Source organism: Amaranthus tricolor, chromosome 14 (genome assembly GCF_026212465.1).
Source record: "Amaranthus tricolor cultivar Red isolate AtriRed21 chromosome 14, ASM2621246v1, whole genome shotgun sequence".
Taxonomy (NCBI): Eukaryota; Viridiplantae; Streptophyta; class Magnoliopsida; order Caryophyllales; family Amaranthaceae; genus Amaranthus; species Amaranthus tricolor.
Window position 1 is genome coordinate 19,327,726 of NC_080060.1, and position 22,427 is coordinate 19,350,152.

Genomic DNA, 22,427 nt, shown 5'->3' on the forward strand with positions numbered 1-22,427 from the left:
GTATTAAACCATACAAAAAAGTATGCGAAATCGGACTTCATTCATAGTGATATGTCAAAGTTTTAGTCATAAATGGTATAACATGATATGTAAAACACTATTTAGCTAGAAATGCCAATTGTAGATAGCATAGCTCAATTATTCTTACTTGTTTACAAGAAACTACCACATGTTTTTGTTAGTTTTTGCTTCAAATTGTTTTTTTCTCTTTACAAGATTCCAATAGGCTTGCTTTGGTTTTATTTGATCGTTTTTGTCATGATTTCATCGATCACACTTCCTCCGCATCTTGATACTTACACCATATAATAACTATCACTTTGTAATAGAAAAAAAATAAGTATTTGCTCATAATAACGGTTCCAATTTCTACGCACTACCTTTTATTAAGGTCCCATCTTCCTTCCTAGTTTCTAATACCCTTCAAAGGCAAATATATAAATATTCTATTAACTAAAATTATATAAATGTACAATTAAGTATCAAGATAGCTTTATCGTTCATGGTTAAAACCCTATCACATATTATATATATACTCTATCACGCCACTTCACATACATAAGAGTCTTTGGACTAGAAGTATGGATACAACACATGCTTTTGGATTAGAAGTATGGATACAACACATGCCCTTTTTATGCATGGTGCTAATTATTCTACTTGAAATATAAAAGATGAATGGGATTTAAACCTATGAATTCTTATCATATTGGCTCTAATACATATCAAGAAACTAGTTCAACCAAAAGTTTAAGTCAATGATTGAGGTTTCAAAATATTTTATGTAGTCTTGATGTTTAAAAAGATTTATAATATACTCATGGAATCAAATTATGTGGCTTTGAACTTAACTCACGTTTTTTTTGCCATTTCATGTATCGTGCACTTCTTACTTCTTAGGTACCCAAGCGACATTGATAAGCACATATTAGCCCGCCAAACTGGTCTTACTAGAGGTCAGGTAAGCAACATTGCTAATATTAAGAGGGTGTTTGATTATTGACATTAAATGGTATATAAGAAGAATGAGTTTTTGTTTTATTTTTAATAAAATGTGTTATGTCATCTTTATAATAATTGCGCTTTCAACCTGAAATATGTGTTTTTCTTCATTATTTTTCATAATCATTTAATATCACATCTGCAAGTTGTAATGGACGAGAATCAATTTTGTGAAGAAAGAGAATGACTAGAATGTCAAGGAACCAATTAAACCAAAAGTTTAAGTTGATAGTTGAGGCCCCATGATATGTTATATACTTTAACACGCCCCCTCACACGAGAGCCCTTTGGGCTTGAGGTGGATGCGACACAGATCCTCCTCATACCTGGCGCTGAATATTTCACTTTAAATGAGAGATGATTGAGATTTGAACCCGTAACTTCTTGTTTCACCGGCTTTTGATACCATGTCAAGGAATTAACTCAACAAAAGCTTAAGTTGATAGTTGAGACACCATAATTTGTTATATAATCTAACATAGAGTCGTACAAACATGATCATAAACCTTATTAAGTAGCTTTTATAGCTGAATTATATTAAATTTGTATTTACTTTCCTACTATTTAATAGGTGTATCAATAAACAAATATTTACTTTTATTGTTAAGCATTATCTGATCCATGTTTATTTTCAATCATAATCTAATTATTGGATCCTTGAATAGAGAGTAATATAGAATTCTAGCTTAATAATAGTCATAATTGCACGTTTTATTGTGTTGTTAAGCAACTAACTTACGCATTTAAATTGATAAACTACAATGTTTGGTATGGAATAATGATTGGATTGAGTTTTTGAAAATGATTGGTAGGTGTCTAATTGGTTTATTAATGCAAGAGTAAGGCTATGGAAACCAATGGTGGAACAAATGTACTTAGAAGAAACTAAAGAAGAGCAAGATAACATGGGACCGGCCTCCTCGGAGAATCCTACTCATCTTATTTCTGAAGACCTAAAACCGGATCCGGAACAACTTATTCGGGTTGACCCGGATTCCCTTTCTTCTATTGTCAACCCTTCAAGACAAAATGGGCATTTCATGGGTCGGATTGAGGGTTTTGGATTCATCGATCATTTGGATTATCAAAATGACGAATATACCCTTCACCAAGGTTTTGGAGGTGGTATTAGTAGGGGTAACACTAACAATGTGTCATTAACATTAGGGTTACAACAAAATGCTGGTGGAAATGGTGTGAGCTTAGCATTTTCTCCGGCGTCAGCGTCGGGAACGGCTTCTCTTTTCTTCCCTAGATCAAATCAAATGAATCAAGATTGTCAACCTATGAATGATCAATATTCTCTTTTGGATGGAGATCATCAAGGGCATAGTTTGCCTTATAGAAACTTAATGGGTGCTCAAGTTCTTCATGATTTTGCATAATTATGGAAGATTAATTAATTATTATAGGTGAGATGATCCATGATTAGTTTGATTAATATAAGTATGCATACTTAAACTTGAGATTTTTACTTAAATTTTTAAGGAATCTCATAGGTTATTAGGTTAGGTAGCAAGAAGGGATGTATCCTCTTTTTTATAAACGTACTCATATAATTTTATGTATAGTACTTTTATAATTAATTCATATACATGCAAAAATAGCTAAACAGTGGGAGGTGGGACTTGTTGGTAAGTGATCATGGAATATTTGGGTGGATGATAAAGATATTTAAGTTGCTTTTATTTTATCTTTAAATTACTTTTACATTATTTGTGCCTATGTTAATTTTTAATTAACTTTAACGTGTAAACTTATAGAAAAAAAAATATTATTTAATATATATATTGCTGAGAATTGGACTTTATTGTCTCAGTTTGATAGTATAGATCACTTTTATTTAATAAAATTTTTTAGTTTAATTCTTGTTGCCTCTTCTTTAGATCTTTTTCCCTAACTCTATCCTACACTCAAAAAATGTTGCTAATTTGTTATTGTATATAATGGTTGGTGCTTTCGATAGGCTAGCAACTATATTCTCAATCACCTTAATTTTGTTTACAAGATTTATTTTTTTTTTAATTTTTTTTATTTTCACTCGTTATACATCCTCATAGAAACTGATATATTATTTACTAAATTAAGCTTAAACTTTTAATTAAATCAAAGCTTAAGTCATGAATTTAATTCTCACTCACCTCTCCTTTCTAGTGGAATTATAAGCGTCAACTACAAAAGAAAATTTATATTGCATACCCACTTTTGGCCTAAAAAGCTCTCATATGAAAGGATATGATAGTGTATAACTTATAATGAATCTCAATTACTAGTTTAAGTTGATCAATGAGACCCCAAAATATGTTACATGTTCTATTAGAAATTGAAAAAAAAAAAAAACAAGAACTGCTCGTCAAATAGTTGATCATATAAGTTATATGTAAACAAGAAGTTTTGTACATTTTGTTCCCATTTTTGAAAGCTTTTGCTAAATATTTTGTTTTTCCTTCCAAAAAAAAAAACCTAATAAATAAATAGAGATTAATGATAACAATAATAAAAGAAAAAGAAAAGACCCTTTCAGTGAAGGAACCTTTAATGGGTCCATAATAGGTGAAAGAACCACTTGTGGTTGAAGTTATGATGAATATTTTTATGAGGCCTTATCTACATATCAACTTTCATATTAAAGAGAGTTACTCGCAATTTGATTGGTGATTTCAAGTTTCAAAGATTAAGCCAATCACAAATACTCTAAATTATGTAAAATTACAAATTTGTGGCCCTTCGATCATGTTTAAATGTCCGATCATTATTATGATATCATCCTCTTCTTGGGGCGTTGAAAAATACACAAGTTATCAAAGCGCTGTTAACTTTTTGTAAAAAATTTCTTTTAGGGCTAAAAAAAATCAAATTAAACGAAAAATAATTAAAGTAATGTTAAGTAATATTTGAGGTTATCGGGGTTCATGCCGTCAAAAATATTTTATTTGGCCGTGCCAATTCATTACATTCATATAATCACCTCATGGGCACACTCGTAAAGATATACCCACAGAGCACTTGTGGCTCAGGCCCACAAATTCACAGGCAATGAATGTTTACTTAGCTTGCATACATACTTGATGAGCTAGGTTCACTCTTTTCTAAAAGAGTATGGTATTCTAACGACTACCGATCAAGTATTATATACAAATCTACAACCTATTATTTTAGCGATGCGAGATCTTTTTCACATGTGAATATTTCCAACAAATTTGTACATGCTCTAAATCATCATACGACAAACTTAAATTTTTAGTTGAGTTGGTCCCTTAACGTGATTTCAAAAGCCCATGTGATGTAAGGTTATAGGTTTGAATCCTTTACCCCTCATTTCAGGTAGAATATATCAACCGTGTGATTTAAAAAAGCATGTATTGCCTCTACATTTCTTGTCTAAATACTCAATGACTTTTGAGGGGGCATGATAAAATATTTAATATGTCCTAAGACCGTAAATCTTTATGTACCGATTTAAATTTTTTAATTTCGTTTCCTGACATCCTCATTAGCCTCTATTAAAAAGGTATGATTTTTTTGATTCGTTGGAGTGTAAGAAAAGTAGTTAATGACACATTTTCTTTTATCAAAATTATTAATTAATTGTTGTAAATTCTCTGCTAAGAGCATCCTTACTCATGACCTAAAAAAAGTCATCTTACTATTTAACAATTTTTCTCTCTTCTAAAAGTTCACCTTTCAACCCAATTTTATTAACAATGATCTCTTTTAAAAGGTCATCATCCTCTCTTTCTTACTTTTTTTCTATCCCACCATAATTTTTCTTCCTTAATTTATCTAACATTTATCTTTATTGTTTTATAATAATATTTTCATGTACAAAGTTAATATAATTTTTTATTTGATTAAAATAGATCTACTGTTTTATAATTAAAAAAATCATTCTTTTAATAAAACTAATATATTTTTAATAAATATAAATGTAAACATTAATAATAATTAAGGAAAATTCGTTAACTTCAAATAAAGATTACAATGCGCATACATAAAATAAATACACAAATTTAAAAACTAAAATTTTAAATGATACATTTATTGTGGTTCCCTCCAAACTTTTGCCAGATATTTTCAACCAAGTCATCTTTTAAGGATAAATGTGTTTGTCGATCTTCAACATCATCCTTATTTGTCAAGTATCGGTTGATATCAACAATTCTATCTGTGTAATACTCAAAGTCATCATTTAATCCACTTGTACCTTCCGATTGACCTTTTGGGCGATCTCCCATGAACTCTCTACCATCAGCGTAGTGTGTATATGTATCTCTTTCATTTTCCACTATCATATTATGCATAATTATACAAGAAGTAATTGTATTAGAGAGTCGTTCTTCATCCCAAGCAAGTGAGGGCTTTCTAATTATTGCAAATCGAGCTTGCAACACCCCAAATACTCGCTCCACATCCTTTCTTGCTGCTTCTTGATGTTGGGCAAATAATTTTGCTTTTGCTGTTTGCGGTTCAGTAATAGACTGAATAAAGGTAGCCCATTTAGGATAAATGCCATCAGTGAGATAGTAAGCCATGCCATATTGATTTTCATTCACCGTGAAATTGACAGGTGGTGCCCTTCCTTCAAACAAATCAACTAAAAGAGGTGATCGATATAGCACGTTGAGATCATTATATGAACTTGGCATCCCAAAAAAGGCATGCCATATCCATAGGTCATGATCGGCGACAACTTCAAGAATTAATGTTGCAACACCAGCTCGGCCTTGATATTGCCCTTTCCATGCTGCTGGGCAATTCTTCCACTCCCAATGCATGCAATCAATATTACCAATCATGCCAGGGAATCCTCGTTCTTCACTAAAGGCTAATAATCTCTTCAAATCTTGTGGTGTTGGTTTTCTCAAATAATGTTGCCCAAATTGGTTGATTATTCCCTTTGTGAAATAAGTGAGTGCTTTTCGTGTTGTGCTTTCGCTAATTCGGAGAACTCATCAACTTGATCAGCAGCCACCCCGTATGCTAGCATACGAAGAGCTACAGTACACTTTTGTAAATCATTTAGACCTTTTCTACCAGTTGCATCAATGTTGGTAGTGAACCATGGATCGTTGTTGGAGACAGCTTCCATTATCCATAAAAATACATGTTTCCTCATCCTAAACCTACGTCGAAACAATCCTAAACCTACGTAAAAATAGTTGGGAATGACCTTTTGAATGGTCTCTTTGAATTCGACATTTTTTTTTGGTTCTCACCCTTAGTTGTAGTGTTGAAACAATGGGAGAAATTGCGTATTGAAAGGCATAATCAACCATATTATGTATTAGTTCATTCTCTTCGTCAGAAGATGAAGAACTTGAAGTGGATGAGGCAAAATTAAACTTAGAAAAACTCATTTTGAAGTTATACATCCAATTGAATTTGGATGTGCATATATATAATATTATGCATGCCAAACATTGATGGAAAGGAAAAGACTAATGCATGCCAAAAAGGTGATGGAAAGGAAAAGACTAATGCATGCCAAAAAGGTGATGGAAATGAGAAGACTAATGCATGCCAAAAGGTGATGGAAAGGAAAAGACTAATACATGCTAAAAGGTGATAGAAATGAGAAGACTAATGCATGAAAACCTTACATAATTAAAACATTTTTTTAAGACATTACATAATTAAAACATCATTTTTAAACATTACATAATTAAACCATCATTAAAAACAATACATAATTAAAACATAATTAAGACATTACATAATTAAACTATCTACTGACGATTGTAATTCTAAAGGTATTGTCCAAGTTGAACCATCATATTAGCTTCCCATGGCTGAAGAGTTTCCTTTTTGCTTAATGATTCATAGATCTCCCAATTCATTCGATATTCTTCCAGTTGAAGTTGTTTTTGTTTTCGGGCTTCTTTTCGTTTTTGAAGTTCTGTCTTCTCTTTCACTATTTCTGAATTAAGTCGAAGACTCTCTCCAAATGCACTCAAAGCTTGAATTGATTGATCTGCAACCATTTTCTCAGTCATGCGAGCCTTAGCCTTCTTCACACCCTCGGGGCGAGTAGATGATCCTCCTTGAGGTTCACTTGTTGGTGTTTCAGAATCTTCTTCCGTCCTTGATCTTTTCCCACTACTTTCACTACTAACATCACTAGTTGGTTGTTGATCCAATTGTTTTTTTTGATTACTTTTTACCACTTGCTTCCACTTGTTATACTTTCTTAAAATTTTCCATTGCTCAATCAAGTTAAAGTTACCGTGTTTTCTTTGATGGATTAAATATGCTTCTTTTAAGCACATCTTCATCTGTCGTGCCACTCTTCTTCCTCCTAAGAGCCTCATCATAACTTCCAGACCACTTCAAACATGCTGGAGCAAGTCTACCCCAACGACATTTAAGCATGTCGGCGGTTCTTCGTGGGATCAGATGGGGTCGTTCCATCCTCGCTGCTTCATAAGCTTTCTTAACTTTCTGCCACCTCACTCTTATCTTTTGGTTGGTGCTCACAATTGGATCTGTACTTGTGTTCATGACTGAACATATGAGAGCAATATCTTCCATCAAATCCCAACTTTTCTTTGAAGGTATAGGGGCTTCATCATTATTATTAGGTAGCTGTTGAGATGGTTAAACCAATTGAGTGAAGCTCGGTGGTGAACCAAATTGTGAAACTAGATCTTGAAATGATGGTTGGGTGTAAAGACTAGCATCAACATGATGAACAGTATTTCCTCCATCTTCACCATATTGATCATCTTGATCATTTCCTTCATTTTCATCATCATCATCATCATCATCATACTCCATTTCATTTTCGTCTAAACTTTCACCCCTTATTGGAGTTGAATAGATATCAATATTAGAGTTAACATTGTGAGATTGATGATGGTGGTGAAACATAGTTTGAGAATTTTGGGTATTTTGAGGAACATAATAAGATGAATTTGGGATATTTTGAGGAATATAGTAAGAAGAATTTGGAGTGTTTTGAGAAAATAGAGATTGAACGGAGGATTTTGATACTGAATTTGAGCACTTTGATTGTAACAAGATTTTTTTCTTGGTTTTTTTTTTTTTACATGGATTTCTTCCATAATTTGGGTTATTTGAATCCATATTTTTTTTTGGGATTTTTGAAATGATTAATTTGGTATTTTTTTTTAACAAAAAAAAGTAGGAAAATAAGAACAAAATATGTAAATATAAAATTATGTCAAAAAATATCAATATGGGTCTCATTTTATAGATCTCGAAAAAATATGACCATTGGTATAATTTTTTTTAAAAAGAAATTATTTAAATACGAAAATAGCCGTTAAAGGCAAAAAACGGGTATGTTTTTGTACCCAATCAAATGCCGCCATTTGGCTTGCTGCTGCATGTGTGTCAGAGCAGCCACCCATTCAATTTTCGCTGCCCAATGACCAAGCAACACGTGGCGAAATTTTTTTTAAAAAAAGAAGATGACCGTTTGAAGCATTGGGTCATCAATCAACCTATTTTATTAACCTCTTTCATGACCAACCTAGTTCTAGGTCACCATTATTTATATTTTTGTTCTAGATAGATCATGTGACCTCTTAAAAGGTCACCATTACTAATGCTCTAATTGATTGGTAAATCAAATTGAGGCAAGTTTAGTAATTCAAAATACAATATGGTCTTATATCATGTCTTTTGATAACGTCTTTATCTCTTCATCTACGACTAGTATTATATTTATTTTAAGATTTTATATTTACATATGTATATGTAACTTACTGAAGAAAGTTGTTTAGTAGGTACATTTTTCAATATTTTAGAATTAAAACTCTAATAATATTACTGTATTACAAACAAAACATATCCTTAATTGAAAAAAAAAATAACAAAAGAAAAGTTAAGATTTACCTATTAGGTTTTGTTAGATAAAATAAAGGTGTGAATGATACAAACTAATGTAATTTCTCTAAATCAATATCAACTTTTGATTAACTGTGAATAATAATTACTTAGGGGGTCTTTTCTTAGAATAACACCCACTTTTCTTTAACCATTGATTTACATTTGTAGTTTTATTAATTAAACTACTATAAATGAGTATTTGTATTATTCTAAGCAAACAACCCTAAATTGATATTATTCTTCGTTAACCAAAAACTAAAACTATTGCAGAGAAATTACTAAAAGTTTGTACTATTAATGGCAATCTTTTCTAAAAGAAATTCATATAACGTAGGATTTTATTATGTGTTATAGCGGAATTTTTGATAATATTTATGTAACACCTAAAATCAAATGTTGAATCGAGCACAACCCTACGTTCAACAGAACAATGCTCTAGTATGAATCAACAACTGGCTAATGACAAGTTAGAGCCAAGCTTGGGATCAGTTGATTAATCCATGACTGAGTTGGACAAAGAGCTTTCTAAGTCACCAAGCCAAGAGGTGGATCAAACAACTCATAATGGGACCAACAAACTACATGAGCTAAGATAATAGGGCCCTTGCTGCCTGATCACTATAACAGAATAAAAGTAGCTTTATGTGAGTTAGTTAGGCTTCTTTTTATGACCGTTAGCTTTTGATCGTGCTTTTTAAGTTTGTGCACATGTTTTAAACTATCAAGCCTTATAAATAGGACTTACATCCATTGCATTCATTTTTTCCTGATTTCTAATAAACACACATATCTTTGAGTCATCAAAGTTACAGTTAAGAGTCTTCAATTCTATTTTCTGTTCAAGCCTTTTGTGAGTGAAGCAAGAAGTTTGATTCAAATTTTCCTATACAAGATTCTTGGTGAGTGTAGCCTAGTTTTTTGAAGGAGATCAGTGCCTAACCATTTAAGTGCATTGGAAGGGTATTGTTCATATATTAGAGGCTTCTGGTAATATTTGTTACTTATTGTTCTTTACATGGTTGTATAAATAACTTCTACAAATAACTTCTACAAAATAACCACCTAGCTAAATTGGACTAAAGATTAAACTAAGTAATTAAAAAAACACAGTGAAGCCGTGGGATATAATTGGACGAAACAACATTGAACACTTTTGGTTGGATGTTAGCTAGCTTGAGTTGTAACGTTTATTTGTTGACAAATTGAGCAAGTTTGTTGTCTTGATTTTCACCCACATTGGCGTTGCCAACAGAAAACAAGTTAATTAGAGTCTTATTTCGTCTTTTGTGGGGATATTCCTTTAAAGGAAGACCATCCTACAAGGTGATCAGTCAGATTGTGCTTGTTTAATAGTCTGCTATTCAAGAAAAGGTTTCTTGGTTCTGTAACTAGCGCCAATGAATCCATCTGGTAACACCAATACTCCTGTCAATATGGATGTGGAGACATGGCTAAGTAACCTCACTGAATTAGTAGAGAAACTTTCCCTAACTCTGAGTAATGTAGGTGCCCTAGCAACCCCAGACCTAAACCTTAGTCCTAATGACAGACTCTTGAATTTGGATGTGCTTGATTTTGAGGGTACCACTGGGAGTCCTGACGATTACATTGAGTAGGAAAACAGTCTAAAGAGGTATTTTGAATTCAAAGAAACACTAAAGGACCAACGTTATAAACTTGCAAAGGTAAAACTAACCAAATTGGTAGCTATTTGGCTAAAGGGGGTTCAGAAACAAAGAGAAAGAGAGGATAGGTCTAGAATTGAATCTTAGGTTAACTTTAAAAAGCATTTGAGGAGGAAGTATGTCACCACTTCTTACAAACAACAGTTATATGTGAGCTGGGGTAATCTAAGGCAATACAACAAGACAGTTGCTGAATACATCCAAAGAGAGGAAAAGACTAGTTGTATTATGTGACACCAATGAACCTGAGGAAATGAAGATTGGGATGTTCTTAGGTGGACTTAGAAAGTAGATTAGAGAGAAACTTGAACCAGTTCAAAATCTCACATATGATGGAGCATGTAATAGTGCTTTTAGTGTATGAGAAGTATGCCAGGATTCAGAGCCAACAGGGTTACAAAACCAGTAGGACTCCAATAGCTAAAGCTAACCCCACTACCAATCAGAGAGCTGTTAAATTTGTTCCTTTAAAACCACAAACCAAGGAAAGAAATGGTGCACCCTTAAAAGATGTAGTGAGGTTCAAGTGCTGATGTGCAAGTTTTATTTAACCGCAAGCGCAAGGTGTACGTGTAGTCCCGGGTCGAACACAAGGAAGTTAGGAAAAGAAACTTGCTAATTTCTACGAATTATATTGCTCAAGGAGAAAAATATGTTGTTGGTTGCTTAGCTGTCAAACTAAAAATGCAATAAGAAAAGAGTTTAAACTATATGATGAAGAAATCTAGGGTGTCTGGAATCCCCTAAAGTCTTGTATGATCAAATTCTCATTAGTGTCTATGAGATGTCGGATTAATTACATGGTTAGACATGATCTGAAAATATCAAAGTCTCGCTTTGTTGATTAATAATAGATTTAGACCCTACTAATTCAATTCTCACACGCTAGTTTTATTGAACGAATTAATAAGAATTTAACTAAAATTTACTCTAAATAAAGCAAAGTTGATCCTAATCTCACACATTAGTTCTATTGACTAGTCCAACAAAGCATATATAATTTAGGGTTGTTAGCACAATTTAACCATTTCAATCCTAATTTCATAGACACTTTAAATTATTAAATCATACTTGATTTATAGGTTCAATCCCTAACCCTAGAAAATGGATCTACTCAGTATTCAAGGTGAAAACAATGAACACAAACCCTAGAATGACACTAAGCATGATAAAAGATGATAATAATGAAATTTGCAAGGAAAAAAAATAATTAAAGTATGAGATAAACAATTAAAGATCCAAGAGACAAAAATACGAAGAACAATATTACTTTTATTAAATGACAATTTCTAAGAAAAACAGTTAAAGTTTGACAAGGAAAGATTAAACTAATACAAATTTGATAAAGAAAGATTGAACAAATATAATGATAAAGTAAATCAATGACAAGAAATTAAAATGACAAGAAATTAAAAGCTTACAAGACTTAAAGATGGTATTCAATGGAGAGAAAGCTGAAGGAGGAAGGAGGAAGAAGAAGTTCTCTATCTCCTCCCTTATGCTCCCCTAAAGGAGGTTTCCCCTCTAAAGGAGGCTTCACTTGAATCTCCCTTATTAACCACTAAATAAACCCTAAGAAGTTAATTAAAAAATAAAGATAAAAAAATATTACAAAATTAAAGTGATGAAAAAAGGTTGCCCGGAATCCAGAAGAAAACGCCTAGTTGGAGGCCATCTCCACAACAAGGAAGTCGAGTCGGCTTTTTTGGCTGATAATTTCAGCAAACTTTAAATGGTCGTCATTTTGTGCTCGGTTGTCGGAATTAGGCATATAAACAACTGTTGTAAATCTCTTGAAGTCTAGTTTCCAATGCCGGAAACCTTGCATTAATAAAATCTTCCTATCAAAGGTTATGGCCAAAAGAGTAGACATGTATCAAATTTCACCTCAAAACTTTTGCATTATAAACACTCTTCTACTCTTTTGCTCATTTTCTTTATAGAACATCTTAAACCGAGCTAAAATCCCCTAAGTAAATTTCGTCATCATTAAAACCATAAGAATTATGCTTAAAACAATCAAAAACATTCAAAATTAACATGAATAACCAAAATGTGTAATGTAGCATAAATCTTCAAAATAAGCACGAAGTTACTAACAACGACCATCATTAAGGAGTATAAAATGATATAAATAAGTGCAAATAATTGCACTTATCAAGTGCCATGGACATGGAAACTACAAGAATGAGTGCCCCAAGGCTAGGGCCTTTACTCAAAGAGAATAAGTAGAAATTAGCAACAGGACTAGACCTAAGGCCATACTAGTTTTTCAGGATAGGAAAGAAGTAGTATTGCCACCAACACTCGTGGATGGACTTGAGGGTACTTATGTAGTCAACAGCTTGAAAACAATGGAACTTATAAGAAATGATTTGTCTGAGGGTAGTGACAATGTACAGGTATATATCCTGAGAAGAGAATAACTGAATTAATAACTAAAATGTCTAATATTTAATGAAAATCCAAGTTCCTATTTATACCTGGGGAAAGTTCCTCCCAAAATAACTGAATTAATCCTAAAAACTTAATTAAATAAAAAGAAATAAAAATAATATTTATACTTAAGTAGAGGGAAGTGAATGTTGGCAGCTTCAGACGCCCATCGACATGTTGTGTTTTTTGAGGGGCGACTCGTCGCATATTTTACGCCTGGAACATTCGGCTTGAGTTAACTTAACGGTGAATTATAGCTTTTATGCAGCGGCTCGTCGTATATTTCTGATCTTGGTTTGGCACATCAATGACATTACGGCGAGTTGTGGACTTTTGGGTCTTTTGAACTCTTCTTTAGCGAGCAACGAGTAGTGGCTTTTGAATAGAGCTTAGCTACGACTCAGTTGCTTTTTCATTAGGGGTTTATAAGCTTATTTTCTTTACTTTTTAGTGGTTTTAAGTTATTTTTCTAAACTTTCACCTTATATTATTTTGTAGGATTTAATGTAACTCTAATTTTTGCGTTAAAGTTATATAAAAAATAAAAAATTTAAACTTATAAGACAAAAATATAAAAACTTACATGGAGCGTAAGTGCAAATAAAAGCATTAATAATCTACATAAATATAGTTCCATTATTATTTATTATGAAAAATTACATGAGACACACCGAACTTTGGCTAACATATGCTAATTAGGTGAAACAATTATATTGTCTGCGACATACTTTAAACTAAATTTTTATCTGACATATTTTTTTAGTCGGTTACTTGGTAAAAGTAACTTGTTTTGAATTTTTTTAAATACTAAAGATTAACATTTAATTTTTGAGCACTTATTTAGTCTATTTTACAATTTATTTCAAAGGTTTTCTGTTTTTTTGATAATTTGAGTACAATAAGAGCTTAATTTAGTTAAAATTGAGTTTACGATAATTTACATGTCTTATATTTAATCCATTTATGATTTGAGGAGTTTTTGAGTAAAATAGTGTTAAAGAATATTATATATTTACAGGGAGAAGCTGGTAATAAAACTAAATAGAAAGTTAAATATGATTCAAAAAAAAAGCCAAAAAAGGGTAAAAATGTATTCAAAATGCAATACCTTTGAGATGCAATTTGACATAGAGATTGTATTGATAGAAGAACAATTGAGTTAGAAAATACACTTTAATAGCTTTCTAAAGGTATATTACATGCTTAATTCCGATAACCGAGCAGAATTGACGATAATTTAAATATATGCAATTTATACCAAATATGAGTTTCGACTACACAAATGGTTTCCTTGGAAGACGCAAATGTTGTTGGCGCATGCTGATCTGTGTGTATATCTAGATTTTTTTTGTTAGTTTCTTTAAATATATCTTTCTTATGGTTAAGGAAGTGATACCCACGGCCCTGTGTTGGGCCGATTATGGTTCCGATCTGGTTCGGGGTCCTCAAAATTGGAACCCGATCATTCAGAGCATTGGGTTCCAGTTCCGGTTCCAGGCAATGTCAGATAGTTCTTTAGCAATTTATGAGGCGGATCCTTGCGATTCAACTTTCAAGTTGGGCGGGTTAGACTATCGCTTCAAATTTTTTTCTTTAAATATAAATATAAAAAAAATCATATAAAGTACTATAATAATGTTGCCATACCATTGTTAATTTGAAATTTATTGATTGTTAATTGTTACTAAAACATTTACTAAAAATCTAGTACTAGAGTTTAATTTTGAGTTCTTTCTATCCATTACATGAATCGTTTTAAGATTGTAACAAAATTATTGTACAAAATAAGTAATTAAATAAAGAGACCAATCCAATTGAACTCTTAGGGCCCATTTGGTAAATGTTTTTTGGACATAGATGATGAAATGAGTTAAGACATCTTATTAGTTATTCTTTGGTATTAAAAAAAAAAAAAAAAAAAAAAAAAAAAAAACTTAACCCATCCATTTCTTTGGGTTAACCACTACTCTTGTTTTCATTTCCCTCATTTTATAATAGTAAATGAAAAATCACTTTAATGTTTCTGTTAGCATATTAATGTCAAACGATCAATAAGCTTAACACGTATTATTATCATTTCATTTACTTAATCATTCGATTTCTTTTTATTCTTTATACCAAACGCCCCATTAGCATAAAGGGTGTTGCTATTTTTCGCCACCCCTTTTCATTTTTTCGCCATCCCCCCTCCAAAATTACTTAATTGCCCCTGGATTTAAAAAAATTACAAAAATGTCATTGGAGTTAAAAAATAATTAATAAATGTAAATCACGCTTAATAAATGTAAATCACGCTTAATAACACTATTAAGAATTTAATGAGGATGATTTGTCTATATATATCGAACTCTGAGATGCGTTTGAAATACGAATTGAAACACGGTACTATCTCACTAAAAACTGGTACTATCTCTCTAAAAAGTGTTAATGAAGTTGTAAGGCGTAGTTGGTTGAATATGGCTAACGAAAGCGACTATGAGTCGGATGCGGTACGTAAAATTGCCGTTCGAAGGAAAAAAAAAAAAAAAAAAACAAGTCGCACAAATCTGGGCGACTGAACCATGGTCTAGTCGCACAAATCTGGGCGACTGAACCATGGTCCAGTCGCACAAAACTGGGCGACTGCTATTTTTTTTTTTTTTTTTTTTTTAAAATTTACGTATTAATGTATTTTTAAATTATTTTTATAATTATTGTTAGTATTATTATTGTTGTTGTCATTATTTTAATTTTTATTGTTGATATTTTTATTTTTTAAATTTTTTAATATTTTAATTTACGTAATTTATTTATTTATTATTGTTATAATTATTATTATTATTGTTGTATTTGTTGTTATTATTATTATTATTATTGTTATTATTATTATTGTTATAACTATTATTTATTTATTTATTTATTATTGTTATAATTATTTATTTATTTATTATTGTTATAACTATTATTATTATTGTTATTATTTTTCTTGTCATTATTTATTTATTTTAAATGTTTTTAAATTTTTTTTGTTAACGTAATGTTTTTATTATTATTAAAATTATTATTGTTATTGTCATTATTAATTTGATTTATCGTTATCTATTTATTTATTAATATTATTATTATTATAAATATTATTATTATTATTATTATTATTATTATTATTATTGTTGTTGTTGTTGTTATTATTAATCCAAATATTATTATTGTAGTCATTAATGTACTTAATTTATATCATTTCAAATGTGCAGGAGTTTGAAAATTTTGGAGACAACGTAGACTACTCCGGTCGCTTTGTTACGGATAGGGAATTTATCTCCATAGATGAGTTACATAGTTGGGCCGATGCGATAGCGATTACAATCGGTTTTCTATATACACGTGCTTCTTATAAAAAGAAAGAAGGACGTTCCAGAGTTAGTTGTTATTTAAGATGTCACCGCTATGGTAAACTTAGGGGTGATGTAGATAATGTAGATAATGCTGCCCGACCTGGTTCTAAAAGTAGGAGTTGTGGGTGTAAATTTATGATTGTAGGAAGTAGTCGTAAACCAGGAGAAAGACCTTGGACGGTAAGGGTGTGTCCTGGTGTAAAGGGAAAACATAACCACCCGTTCTTGGTGTACAGAGATGGTCATGTAAGGGCGAGGATTAATGTAGATATTCGGGAGCACATACGACAGCTTAGTGCAATCGGAATGCAACCGGCCTTTATTATGAATTCTATTAGAGATAATTTTCCTGGTTTTTATGCTAGTATGAATCAGATATATAATATTAGGCAATCAATAAGGAGAGATGAAATGGAGGGCAGGACTCCCCTTCAACACTGTCTTCATATGGCCACAGAACATAATTATGTGGTCTGGACAGAGTTGGATAATGACGGGCACTTGAGCAGACTTTTAATTGCAAATCCTACTTCAATCCAAATGATACGTACGTGGCCGTATGTTGTGCTGATAGATACAACGTACAAAACGAACAAATCAAAGTGGCCACTATGTGAAGTCATCGGAATGACGCCAACAAATCACAACTTCTTGGTTGCGTTTTGTTTGATTCTTCCTTTAAGAAAATCACAGGCCGCGAGAAGTGTAAATAAACTAATACATATACTTTGGGTTAATCGAAATCATTTTGTTCAACTTTTTATGAACGACGATTCATCCCCTCTGCCGCCGATCCACCCACGTTGGAAACAAGCAGCTGACAATTTCGCGAAAGATCTTGACACAAATTTCACTACGAGGATTATGCTGTGGAATAATCTACGCGGGGCACCCCCACCAACAAATAACACCGCTGACGATGCTGTAAATTTAGATACTCCATAGAATTTATACACGACATTCATTAAAAGTTGTATATAATCCATAATTATACTACAGTGTGTGCTGTTAACAATTTATTTATTTCTTTGATTAATAGGAGGAATTTATAATGCTGGTAGACAAATATACATGTATTTGTGTGATGTGGGTTAGTGTGTATATTTATGTAAATTAAATGCAATCATTGACGAAATTAAATGCAATAAATAATGTAAAATAGTTTCAGTACAGACTATTCAGGGCCTTGCCCTTGATCAGTTTGCCATTGATCATATAATTCTCTACAATCATTAAGGTATATTTCTAACGCATGTCGTTGACGGGAGTTCAAATCCGCAAGCCGCGTAGGTAGTCTTGCCACTGGAGAGAATCGACTGGCCCATTCTTTCGCGAACTGTAAACACAACAGTACAATGTGCGTTATTAAATCATTAAATAAAAGAAACTTGAAAAAAAATTTATAATAAAACTCACGTAATCACATCTGCTCTGACCAGGACCAGGACCGGAAGCCAGCAATTCGTCTCGGGATATGTACAGGTGCGAGCAAACTCTGAACCATTCAACGTAATTAGGTTCAGTCTCTGAAGGAACAGTAGCCCGTCGAAGTCCCTGCTCAACAAGGCGGCCACTGTAGGGGAACCTACTCCACGCCTCCACAAATGCAGCAGCAGAAGAAGGAAAGGTCACGGAGTAGGTTCCGTGTGCCGGTCGAAGAGCCTTGGCTAGTCTCATAGGAGCTGGAGGAATACACTGCACGAACCCAATCTGTCGCAATGCCCGCTCCGGCAAATACACCTCCACAACATCAAAGCAGGTGATACCCCCGATGACTGTGGTGCGTGGGTGCTCATTCAGCAACGCAGCAGCTCCACAATTGTAGGGAGTCCATTCAACCTGCTTACAGGCCAAGTTAAAAAAAAAATTTCCTACAGATAAAAAACAACATGCATGACAAAATGTAATGTAAAATACCTGAGTCTCTGTCATTGAGTCCAGAACCTTGCGGAATGATATCAACCTGTCCAGCTCACGACCTACTTTCTTCGGCGTCCACATCTCCGCCCTAGTCGTGTTTGGCACATCATCTCGGCGAGGATGAGGGCGGAAAGCGGGGAAGTACTCATAGATCCATGTCTGGAGCAATGTGAGGCATCCAGCAATGGTCTTGCAACCAGCCCTAGATGCCATTCCGAGCTGCCTGTACAAGAACGCCAAAGTCACCGCACCCCAAGCCACGTCCTGTTCATCGTCGTTGACGACAACTATCGGGTGAGGTCGCATGCCAGTCCTGGTCTTATCCGCCAACAAGGTAGAGCCAATGACAGCCATGTAGTACGCTGTGGTCTGGGTATCCAAGGCATGCGACCTATGACACAGCCGCATCAGTTCAGCAACGCTTATGCATCCGCTGGTGAATGAACCTTTACGTCGAAGCTCAGACAGAGGCTCGCCGACCAGATTGGTGATACCAACCTCCCACTCCGCCTCCGAAGGCTCAGCCGGCAGAGAACCATCAATAGAAATGCCCAATATGCGTTGCACGTCGTGCAACATAATCGTCATCTCTCCCCAGGGCATGTGAAAGGTGTTCGTATCCGGCTGCCACCTCTCGACGAACGCCGATATCAAAGCAGAGTCGATGTGCTGGTGCATAATGACCGGTAGTCGACCGAGGGAAGTGGAAGGTAGAAAATCGACTAGCTCAACGGACAAATCCCTCAATCCGATGATGGACTCCACCGGTCTCTTCCTAATACGGCACTCCAGAATCGGAGGCGTACGCTCGGAGCCGTCATAAATAAGTATAGCTATGTGCCCGCCATAGCTAGGGATCAGTCGCGTATCTGTCGGCCCCCCGGGCTGGGGTGATGTCACTAACCAGTCTGTGTTAGTGGACTGTGAGGGCCTGCCCCGTGGCGGCTCATTATCGACAAAACTTCCTCCTGCACGCTCAGATGCGGCGGAAGAACTAGGGCCGTCACGGGCAAATCTGCCTTCGGGGCCACGAACTATAGTCCAGTCCAATGGGGCAGGCTCAGGACCTTGGAACTGAACATCATCAGCATCATTATCATCATCACTATAAACCCCCCAACTACTCTGGAGGCTATCAGCCTGGTCATCAAAATGAGTACGCACTTGGTTCAGCGTACTCGACCTTTGGGCCTCACTGTGTCTGGCCGCCTCTTCCTGCCTAGCCCTCCTAGCAGAACCCGTGACCCCTCTCTCATGCGGGTCCCCTCTAAGTAAGGTAGGCCTAGAACTATTACCTCTCAACAATTGCCTAAAAATACCCTTTCCTTTTCCTTGATTACCAGCCATTTTTTACAATTTTTTACGGTTTCATTCAATATTATAAATAATAATATTTCTAAATACATAATAATCATAAATAAAATATGGAAAAAAATAACAAAAAAAAAACAAAAAATTATTAACATTTAATTAAAAAAAATATATACAAAACATAAACATATATTTAATAATAAATAAAAATAACAATAACAATAATAATAATAAAATTAATAATAACAACATTAACATATATTTAATAATACAAAATTAACAATCACAATAATAATAATAATATTAATAATAATAACATTAACATATATTTAATATTAACAAAAATAACAATACAATAATAATAATAATTAAATTAATAATAATAAAATTAATAAAATACATACGGAAAAAATAAAAAAAAATAAAAAAAAATTATAGGAGTCGCCCAGATCTGGGCGACTCCTTTAATTTTTTTTTTTTTTTTTCGTGATTAAATTTAATTACAAATAACTTAATTTATTAATAAAAATCAGGTTTTTTTTTTAAATTTCAAACTTTAAATATATTTTTCCTAAATATAAGGAAAAAATTAAAAAACAAAAATTTTTATATATACAAAACATAAACATTTATTTAATAATAAATAAAAATAAAAAAAAAATTATAGGAGTCGCCCAGATCTGGGCGGCTCGACCCCGGTTTAGTCGCCTAAAATTAGGCGACTGAACCGGGGTCCAGTCGCCCAGATCTGGGCGACTCCTATAATTTTTTTTTTTTTTTTCGTGATTAAATTTAATTACAAATAACTTACCTCGATTGATAAATTCCGGATTGAACTTAATTTTTGCTCCCAAATTTTGCTTTTGTATGTTGGTTTTTAGTTGTAGTGAGAGTATTTTTAGTGTGATTGTGGTTTATATAGAAAATTTTAGCTTCAATGGCATAATTGTAATTTTTTCAAAAACCAAGGGCAATATGGTAATTTACTAGGGGGGTGGCGAAAAAATGAAAAAGGTGGCGAATTATAAGGATTGGGTAGCATAAATAGCAATTAAGTAGATAAATTTCCGTGTAAAATACAGATGCTATAAAAATTTACTAATATGATTATATTAAGATTTTATAATATTAATTTATGAAGAATAGAAACGTAATCATTAAATATTTGTATTTCTTATAATAATATAATTATCAAAGCGAAGAAATAATTTGTTATACAATTATATTAACACATATATGTGAAAAAGTAGACAAAAAAAACATCAATTAATAAAATTTATCAAATTGATTATCGTTTAACAATATTGATGAAATCATAAAACTCAAGTTTTAATTGATTATCATTATTAGTTTTTATTATATTTTAATTACTAATTTAACATGCAATGGAATACTCAATTTATTATAAAATAATCATTTTTCTTTTTATGATTACATCATTGAAAGATTATATATTTTCCATCATCATATTATATTTAAATTTAATTTGTAGATTTTTATCATGTATAATTAATTATAAAAAAATTTTAATGAATCATAAAATATAGAAACTGAATAGAACATACTACTACTATAAAATTTTTGAGCTTAAGACTTAAGATTTTGTATATGAAAATAGAAAATTAGTATTTTATTTTTGTCTTCTTTTGGTTGGATCACTTCTGTTTTGATAACGGTTGAATGAAAAGTTTTAATTTTCTTTTTATGATTTGGGATAAAAAAAATTATAGGTTTATATACGGAAGTATAGTATATCAATAAATCAGATATATTTATAGTCAATCAACAAATATTAGGTGTTTTAATTAGTAAATTGTTATCTTAAATAGGATGCCAAGTATCAAAATTTTTCATGTCAACGATGAAAAATAGGTGAAAAAATTTTTAATGAGAGTGTATCATGTGTTCATAGTCTTTTTTTCATTAGTGTATTTTTATTGATGATTATTGATGATTAGTAATAATTGGTTAGCCTCAAAGGAAATATTAATATTGTCAAAATAATACTCCCTCCTATTCAGCTTAGGTGTCCCATTTCCTTTTATGGTCAAGTCACCTTAATTGTCCCATTTATATTTTTGGTATGCATTTTTGACTATTATGCCCTGAGTAGTTTATCCTATTTTCAATTATACCCTCCATTACCCATACTAATTTTCCCTCCCTTTTAATTAAGCAACATACTTAAATCCTAATTAACATACCCACCATTTAAACACTCCCTCCCTTTTTAAACCTAAAACCCTACCCATCCCTATTCCTCTTGCCGTTTTCGTATTGTACTCATTTAAGAACTCTAATTCTGGGTTGAAGCTTCACCTTCTTCCTTAAGTTCTTTCATGTTGTTCTCTGACAACCCTAATTCTGGGTTGAAGCTTCACCTTCTTCCTTAATTTCTTTGGTGTTGTTCTCTGATAACCATAATTCTGGGTTGAATCTTCACCGTCTTCCTTAATTTCTTTCGTGTTGTTCTCTAAAAACCCTAAATCTGGGTTGAAGCTTCACTGTCTTAATTTCTTTTGTGTTGTTCTCTGATAACCCTAGATCTGGGTTGAAGCTTCACCTTATTCCTTAATTTCTTTCGTGTTGTTCTTATGGCAAACTCTAGTTCGCCTTTTAAATCCCCCCTGAAGAACCCTAACTCGACAATCAAATCACCCACGAAAAACCCTAACTCGCGTAATTCTTTACTTCTGAGAATCCCCAAATCTCCTTACAAATTGCCTTCTAAGATAGAGTTTCAGGGGTTCGATGATGGAAACCCTAGATCTGGACTGAAATCGTTTGAGGAAGAGTCTTTTGATTACTATGATGACTCAACTTCTGTTGAGACTGATCCTAAGTGGGGAAG

The 22,427-nt window shown here is 32.8% G+C and overlaps 3 protein-coding genes and 1 pseudogene across 3 annotated transcripts in view; 1 reads left to right on the plus strand and 3 right to left on the minus strand.

Annotated features, from left to right (window-relative positions):
- The window catches only part of LOC130799490 (homeobox protein BEL1 homolog), a 5,316-nt gene extending 2,613 nt beyond the window's left edge, over positions 1-2,703 (plus strand). Inside the window, exons 3-4 of the mRNA XM_057662601.1 lie at positions 901-961; positions 1,815-2,703. Of these exons, the coding sequence (XP_057518584.1) occupies positions 901-961; positions 1,815-2,387 (634 nt within the window). The 3' untranslated portion in view covers positions 2,388-2,703. The remainder of the gene's footprint in view (positions 1-900; positions 962-1,814) is intronic.
- A 2,324-nt stretch (positions 2,704-5,027) lies between these two features.
- On the minus strand, positions 5,028-6,359 carry LOC130799397 (uncharacterized; annotated as a pseudogene).
- Positions 6,360-6,746: 387 nt separating this feature from the next.
- LOC130799398 (uncharacterized) lies at positions 6,747-7,869 on the minus strand. The gene is made up of 3 exons (XM_057662495.1): positions 7,642-7,869; positions 7,226-7,584; positions 6,747-7,119 (listed from the first exon to the last, which is right to left on the minus strand). The coding sequence occupies exons 1-3, from the start codon at positions 7,867-7,869 to the stop codon at positions 6,747-6,749; spliced, it is 960 nt and encodes a 319-aa protein (XP_057518478.1).
- Positions 7,870-17,864: 9,995 nt separating this feature from the next.
- Positions 17,865-19,076, minus strand: LOC130799399 (protein MAINTENANCE OF MERISTEMS-like). Its single transcript, XM_057662496.1, has 3 exons — positions 18,263-19,076; positions 17,931-18,184; positions 17,865-17,871 (listed from the first exon to the last, which is right to left on the minus strand). Exons 1-3 carry the CDS (start codon positions 18,941-18,943, stop codon positions 17,865-17,867), a joined length of 942 nt encoding a protein of 313 aa, XP_057518479.1. The 5' UTR covers positions 18,944-19,076.
- Positions 19,077-22,427: the final 3,351 nt, after the last annotated feature.

Coding starts and splice junctions, on each gene's coding strand:
- LOC130799399 (XM_057662496.1), bottom strand. CDS start 18,943: ATGCACCAGCACATCGACTCTGCTTTGATATCGGCGTTCGTCGAGAGG. Junction 18,185..18,262: donor ACTCAATGACAGAGACTCAG/GTATTTTACATT, acceptor GCCTGTAAGCAG/GTTGAATGGACTCCCTACAA.
- LOC130799398 (XM_057662495.1), bottom strand. CDS start 7,869: ATGTTTCACCACCATCATCAATCTCACAATGTTAACTCTAATATTGAT. Junction 7,585..7,641: donor AACCATCATTTCAAGATCTA/GTTTCACAATTT, acceptor CCATCTCAACAG/CTACCTAATAATAATGATGA. Junction 7,120..7,225: donor AATCCATCAAAGAAAACACG/GTAACTTTAACT, acceptor ACAACCAACTAG/TGATGTTAGTAGTGAAAGTA.